Below are 7,477 nucleotides of genomic sequence, written 5' to 3'. Positions count from 1 at the left end.
TTTGTTCTAGTGGTAGGAACGGGCTAGTCAGGAGTTCGATCCCTAGGATCGGCTCCCGAGCCTCACCAGCGATTTTCTTTTTTCTTTCTGGTACGTACACGCATGCGATTTAGTGAGTGTGTATCTGTTGTAAATATGTGCTTAGGGCACGTGTGGTATGCGTCTACCCCTCTAAAAAAAGATGGCACAGTAGTTCGATAGAAAAATCTCCAAAAAGTCGGTGACCTGAGAATGATCATCAACCTTTTTTATTAGGTAAACATTATTACATTGAAACTAACACAAACTAACCTTAGCTCAGGTGGTAGAGTGGAGGACTGTAGTCGTTGCAGATAATCCTCCGCGGGTTCCAATCCGGCAGTTCGGATTACTTTATCTTTTCCAAAAGTCATCCACCCCTGAAATGGCTAACTTTATTCAGTGTGATTAGTTCCTCTCACCGCATTTGTTTTTGTAACGTTGTGACCTCTCTTTTGTTGCTGCTTAGTTGATGAACTCGAACACTTTCTTTTCGGTGGTGGCCCCTCCTGAAAGAACAAGACTATCAAGAGGAATCAATTGAACAGAAGGTGAAGGCGCATGGAACTCTACCTGAATTCAGCATTGCAATCAACTTTTCCCTCATCTTCCCTTTTCAATCCTGTAAGCTCATTCTTTTTCTAAGCTCAGGTTTCACTAGACACGAGACGTGCTAGAAGGTAGAAATATTAATTAACCACCGCTAGACAGCAGTAGATGCTCACAGAAAGATCCAAGAATTGCTCTTTTGCAAGTTTCATTCACATTGAGTTACGGCTAGTAACGCGCATTATTATTATTTATCTCAGTCACGGCAAGCCAGTGTAAACTCATGCATTTTCTCCCCCTACAATTCGACACCATCCCGTGTCAATATGGCACAATTGCATCCAATTCAAACACTGTCCCGCGTCAATGTGACGCAGTCGCTCACCTCCTTGAGAGGCTCGAGCTCTGGGGCCTGGTGTTGGACCTGCTCCTGCTGCCCATGTGGCTGCCGCCGCCCTGCCTGCCCCGGCTCTTCAACGACGATCCGGGGCTCTGACTCACCCGCCGTGCCAGCCGCCTCCGCGAGCTCCACCCCCCGTTCCCGAGCGCCGCCTGGGCGACGCTGTCCTTGGCCACCTCCCTCGCGCGCTGCGGCTTCACGGGTTGCTTGTTCAGGTACTCCAGCCGCGGGAGCAGGCCTGACACCGCCTTGCGGAGCGTGTCGTCGCTGATGTTGGTCTGGACCGGGTTCCCGAGCAGGTTGAGGGCCCTCAGGGAGCTGTAGTTGGCCACGAGCTGGCCCAGGGACTTGGCCGTGGTGATCCTGTTGAAGCTCACGTCCAGAACGGCGAGCTTGAGCAGGCGGTGGAGCCCTTCGACGTCGCTGATCTTGTTCCCGGCGAGGTAGAGCTCCCTGATCGCCGTGCAGCTCGACAGGCCTGAATGCAGGAAGCGAACAGACGCACGTTAATTTCCCTGTTGTTTCGATTCACATAGGTTGCCGAAAATTGGTAACTGTGGGAATCTGCTAATCTAGCATGCATGCACGTATGAAAAATTCTCGGGAGTTGTTCCATATCTGGTGGAGGATGGACAGATCTCGGGAGTTGTTTCATATTTGATAGATGATGGTCTGTCAATTCTGTAATATGCAGATAACACTATAATTTTCTTAGATCATAATTTGGAGCAGTCAACGAATATGAAAATGCTTCTTTGTGTTTATGAACAACTTTCCGAACTAAAAATTAATTTTCACAAAAATAAACTTTTCTGTTACGGTAATGCTAAAGAATGTGAAGACCAATATGCATAATTATTTAGGTGCGATATTGGTACTTCGCCATTCAAATACCTAGGCATACCCATGATACATCGGAAATTATGAAACAGTGATTGGAAAAGGGTGAAAGAGCGCTTTGAGAAAAAACTGAGCAGCTGGAAAGAAAAGCTTATGTCTGCAGGGGGCAGATTGGTGCTCATCAACTCTATATTAAGCAGCCTCCCAGTGTTCATGATGTCTTTCTTCGAAATTCCTCGAGGTGTTGTGAAGAGACTCGATTATATAAGGTCGAGGTTCTTCTGGCAAGGTGATAATCATAAAATGAAATACAGACTTTCTAGATGGGATATTCTCTGCCAACCCCGTGATCAAGAAGGATTAGGCATTACTAATCTCACGATAAAAAACATTTGACTCCTTAGTAAGTGGCTTTTTAAATTACTAAACGAAGATGGGGTCTGGCAACGTCTACTAAGGAATAAGTACCTTGGTACAAAAGCACTTACTCAAGTCGAAGGAAAGCCGAGAGATCCGCATTTCTGATCTTGGTTAATAAAAGTTAAGGAAAAATTTCTTAAATGGGGTTTATTCTAAATACACGATGGAACTCAAACAAGATTCTGGAAAGACACGTGGTTAGGAATAAAGCCTCTTTGTGACCAATTCCTCTCTCTTTATAATATAGTAAGGAGAAAGTAAGACACGATAGCGGAGGTAATGAGATTAATAACTCTAAATATATTTTTTTCGTAGACCTATTATTGGCGACAAATTAATAGCCTGGCAGAGGTTAGTATCTAAATTAATATATGTTGACTTAACAAATGAAACAGATACGCTTCGATGGGGCCTACATGCCAATAGCCAATTTTCTGTTCAGTCCATGTATTGCAGGTTGATCCATCGACCCTTTTACTCTGTGTCACGTATGCTTTGGAAGCTTAAACTCCCACTCAAAATAAAGATATTTTTATGGTACTTATCAAAAGGTGTAATTTTGACTAAAGATAATCTGGTCAAAAGAAACTGGAATGGAAACCTCAAATAAAGCTTTTGCAATCTCAATAAAAATATAGATCATCTTTTCTTTAAGTGTCACTTTGCTAAGACAATCTGATAAATTATACAGATCGCTTTAGGATTCTTGTGCCTACGAACATAAACCATATTATAGGTGGTTGGATGAGTGACATGGGAGCTAATAAAAAGAAAATAATTCTGGTTGGGGTAGCCGCTCTATTTTGGGTGATTTTGCTATGCCGCAATGATTTGGTTTTTAATAAAACAACAACAATCTCTTTTTTGCAGGCACTATTTAGGGGCATCTATTGGTTCAGATTTAAGAAATTGCTACAAAAGGAGGAAATAAGGGAAGATATCAGACTGGTTTGCCAGAATTTGGAGGTGATAGCTATGGAGCTTTTCGTTGAGAATGGTTGACGGTTTAATCATAGATTATGTGTCGAATAAAGTCATGTAATCTTTTTATAATTTATTCCTCATTCTACTTCCCTATCAGCTTTAAGCTGGGATAATATAATAATACAATAAGCGCTGTATGCATGCTAGGATGTAAAAGATCGGAACTTTTTCTTTTTTTAAAAAAATGAAAAATTCAGACAGGTTAGGTGAAAGGACTGAGAGGGCCGCTCCTGACGGATGGCAGATAGAGCTGAGCCAGGGGTCATAAATGGGCAGTGACTGGACCAGCTCACGGACGTGGCATACAGTCATGCACGTATGTTTCTAGGATGATCAAAGTTGGGACGGGCAGATCCACCGGACTCCCCAAGGTCTGAACATGTATGCTACAAAACAAGCAGTAACAGCATACATGGGACGCGCGTTACTGGCTACTGGCTACCAGGCGCAGGCGCACCGCGCACCACATGAACTCTTGAAGCTGTTCAGCTACAATGAGCTAAAATCGCAGGATCCTTTCCCCATCACGTGTCGCGGGACACTAAGCCTGCAGATTGGACCATCCTAGCTATAACTTAGCACGAGCGAGGATCTGACAAAAATCTAAATGCCAAAGATACAGAGTGCCATTTGCTATGTTTGACACAGCTTGTATAATAAATTTTTTTGTCAAACTGCAGTATTCTACGAGCATCTGACCATCCTAGCTACGTGTAGATTCTGAAGAATTCTACAGAAGCTATATCAAACGTTAGCATTCTATAATAAATTTTTAGTAAACGACTCTAAAAATGAATTATATAATTTGAGAAGCAAAATATGTTTTTTATAGGATTCTTCATGAAGCGGAAAGTACTTCCTGTGCCAAACAAGGCCCAAGATTCATATGATGCAAATAACTCCAAGCCCCCTTATTTCACCTGACATGCACGCAGAGCATAGGCAGAAATGCAAAATAACTGGTAAAAATCATGGTGCGATGACAAGACATGCTTACCATGCCCGATCCGTGAGATCCGGTTGTAGCTGAGGTTGAGCACGCGCAGCCTCGTCAGCTCCCGGAGCCCCTCGATGCTGGCAATCTTGTTCCTCGACAGATCGAGCGAGTGCAGGCCTTTGGGCAATGATCCGGGGGAGATATGAACTGCGAAGCCGAAAACAATTCTAAATTAGCCAAGTAACCAAAGAAAGTTGAATCCTGTTGGTTAAAATCTAAAGATGTGCGAGTAGAATTTTTGTTTTTCCAATCAGGAGTTACCAATGAAGTTGCCAGACAGATTGATTGCCCGGAGGCTGGAGAACGCCGAGATCATCGGGACGACCTTGAGCCCCATGCCGGAGATGTGCACGACGGAGGAGAACGTGTTAAGCGTCTGCACGATGCTGTTCGTCTGGACAGCCTCGTCCGCCGTGCGCCGCTTCGCTTGCGCGCGCTTCTTGCCCGCCGTCGACGACTCCCCGATCTCAGAGAAATGCGGGCGAGCCGCCGCGACGTCGTTCTCCGTGACATCCTCCTCGTCGACGACGTGGAAGGAGCCGTTCCCGAGGCTGTTCACCCACGCGCTGACACGGTCCAGCGACGAGGCCTCGGCTGAGAACGCCACCCACTGGTTCGGAATCGGCTCCTCCTCCATGGCGACCTCCTTGTTCTTGGCGTCCGCAGTGGCCGCGGTGACCGCGTCCAGCGTGTCGGACGTGTACCCGTCGTGCTGGTGGGGCGCGCCGTCTGTGTCCGCCGATGGAAGCGCTGGTACGGTCGCGTTCGCGCCCGGCCGGTGCAGGTCACGGTGGCTCCAGAGGAACAGCCTCCACCACAACTTCCGGCTCCGGGACGGGAGCACCTGCCTCGACGACCGCTTCTTCAGCATGACGTGGTCGGCGGAGCACGACGTCCTCACGGACGTCGTCGGGCTCGCGTCCGGCGCGGCGCTAGGGGTGATCAACCTTCCCGAAGGCAAGGTCTTTAGGTCGTCGTAGGAACGTGACTTGGCCGGCAGGTCGAACCCTTTCGGGACAGACCTCGCCGCCTCGATGTTGGAGCACGAGCGCTTCAGGCCCTTCAGCTTTGGTGAAGCCGTTGGAGCCATGCGGCCAACGCTGGACTCGCCAGAGTCCGGTTCAGCGCTCTTAGGATTCTTGCCGGTGTTATCACTGTTGTAACCGGACGAGTCTTCGTCGGCGACCAGGTCTTCGTCAGACGGGGCCCTCTTAGCTGAGGCCTTGTCGTCGTTCTCGTCACGGCCATGTCGTGCCAACTCGGCGGCTGCGTGAACGACAACCTTTGTGTCGCATGTTGCGGCGTTGCCACCGCCTTTGCTGACGTCGATAGTGTCCGTGTCCATGAACTCCACTGGCTTCACCTTCGGACAGTCGTTGCCATTAACCTTCTTGCTCGTAACCTGCCACCGTGACGAAGTTCAGAGTCATTAAAAGACTATAAATCCACCAAAACTCAGCAGAGAAAGCTAAGTTTGCCACTAACCTTTGATGTCTTCTTCCTCTTGCCGCCGAGCAGACCAGAGAAGCAGCTGATCTTGGTCATCCCGGACAGTCAGTCACAGCCTCACAGGGCAGGCTTCGACGAGCTTGCGAAAACGTTGCCGAGAAACAGGTGTTGCAGGCTTGCATCTACTTAACCGTTTTCTATGGGAGAGCCCTTACGGAGGAGAAAACCGGAGACAAGAACGGTGCATGCATCCTCCCGTGCCCGCGCGTTGGTTGATGCGCCAGCCGGCGGCGAGGCGGGGAAGGCCAGAATGATCGGAGAGCAGGGGAAGCAGACGTGGCCACTAGATCTGCATGCAGCAAGAAGACGCAAGTAAATCGATCATTCGACACAGCACAAAGCCACAAAGCAAATCTCACGGTAACTCTGCGTATCAGTATCGCGCAACTAGTAACGCGAGATCGACCAGAGGATGAGAGCCCGGAGACATGGCGAGAGATTAAACGCCGAAGGGGATGAGAGCATTATCAGGAATGGAACCAGGATCGCAGAGGAGAGAGAGAGAGAGACCAGTACCTTCAGATGCAACGGTAGCGGCTCGGCCGGCCTCTTCCCAGTAGGAGTGTAGGGCTGCAGGAGGGGTGGGAAACAGAGGAGATGGGGAGGTGGAAGGCGCGGGGCGGTGCTAGAAATACAGGGAGGGAGGGAGGGAGGGAAGGGGCGCCCGGAAGCGGTGGGTACCGGCCGGCGCCACGCTGGTCGCTGCGGGAGACGACGCGGGTGGCGCACGGCAGCTTCCCACGTCACCACACCCGTCCCCCTTGACACGACCTCGTGCACTGTTCGATTCGAAGCAGTTCCGGCTTTGGCTCTTGCTACATTTGCTCGGTTCCTTTGCTTACGTGACGCGACCTTGTACGTTTTTTTAGTTTGGCTTTCATGGGATATAACTTTTTTCGAGACAAGCTTAGCGGATAGAGCTGGAAAATCTCCTTGGGTTACGTACTCCACGCTTATTGAAACATATTTTCGTTTTAGGAGATACTAGCAGGGATACTAGCAGGGTGATACGCTTAATAGCGGGGTTATTCTCGTTATAATATTTTGTTGCTATAATATTTAATTAAAAATTAGTCTTTTTAGTTTTTTCGAGGTTAATATCATTTAGTTACAAATACATAAAATTAAAAAAATAGATAAAAATTATGTTAGTGAAAGAGAAAATTATTTATACTTCAAACTTATACTGAATCAGCTTCTATACTGTACACCACACACACTCTATATTCTTATCCCTCTGATTCAAAATAAGTACCATTTTAGATATTAATATAATCTCAAAATATAATTTTGACTATTTTTTATTGTAATATATTGAGAAAACATAACAAAAGTATATTACGATGAAGGTACTTTTTGAGATAAATCTATCAGTGTTATTTTTAAATATTCAAACTCAATACATAAAAAATAATTTATAGTTAAAGTTTAAAATAGCTGATTACATGTCATCTAAAACCATACTTTTTGTTAAAGATTATACTAGAGAAAGTATAATTGAGTCGCATGACTAATGCAAACCAAATAAGCAGATAAATGCTCAAACTAGAGTCATCGTCGAGCACATATTCTGGAACACCAGCCTGAACGGTCCAGAACCGTTCCGAAGTCGATCACTCGACCGTCCAGAATCGTCCGCATATGTGGAGTCGGCGACCAAAGCATCACGGCTATGCAAATCGGCCCCATCAACCGGTAAATCGGTCGTTCTACTAGGAGGACATGAACCATATAAGATGTTTATAGCCAAGTGTTTAAAG

The 7,477-nt window shown here is 46.8% G+C and overlaps 1 protein-coding gene across 1 annotated transcript; it reads right to left on the bottom strand.

Annotated features, from left to right (window-relative positions):
* Positions 1-752: 752 nt before the first annotated feature.
* On the bottom strand, positions 753-6,491 carry LOC133916749 (uncharacterized). Its single transcript, XM_062360568.1, has 5 exons — positions 6,234-6,491; positions 5,694-6,006; positions 4,470-5,610; positions 4,209-4,355; positions 753-1,445 (listed from the first exon to the last, which is right to left on the bottom strand). The coding sequence occupies exons 2-5, from the start codon at positions 5,751-5,753 to the stop codon at positions 949-951; spliced, it is 1,845 nt and encodes a 614-aa protein (XP_062216552.1). The 5' UTR covers positions 5,754-6,006; positions 6,234-6,491; the 3' UTR covers positions 753-948.
* Between the last annotated feature and the right edge of the window lie 986 nt (positions 6,492-7,477).

The sequence above is a fragment of the Phragmites australis genome, chromosome 4, assembly GCF_958298935.1.
Source record: "Phragmites australis chromosome 4, lpPhrAust1.1, whole genome shotgun sequence".
In the NCBI taxonomy this organism is placed as follows: domain Eukaryota; kingdom Viridiplantae; phylum Streptophyta; class Magnoliopsida; order Poales; family Poaceae; genus Phragmites; species Phragmites australis.
This window is presented reverse-complemented; position numbering and strand designations above follow the sequence as displayed.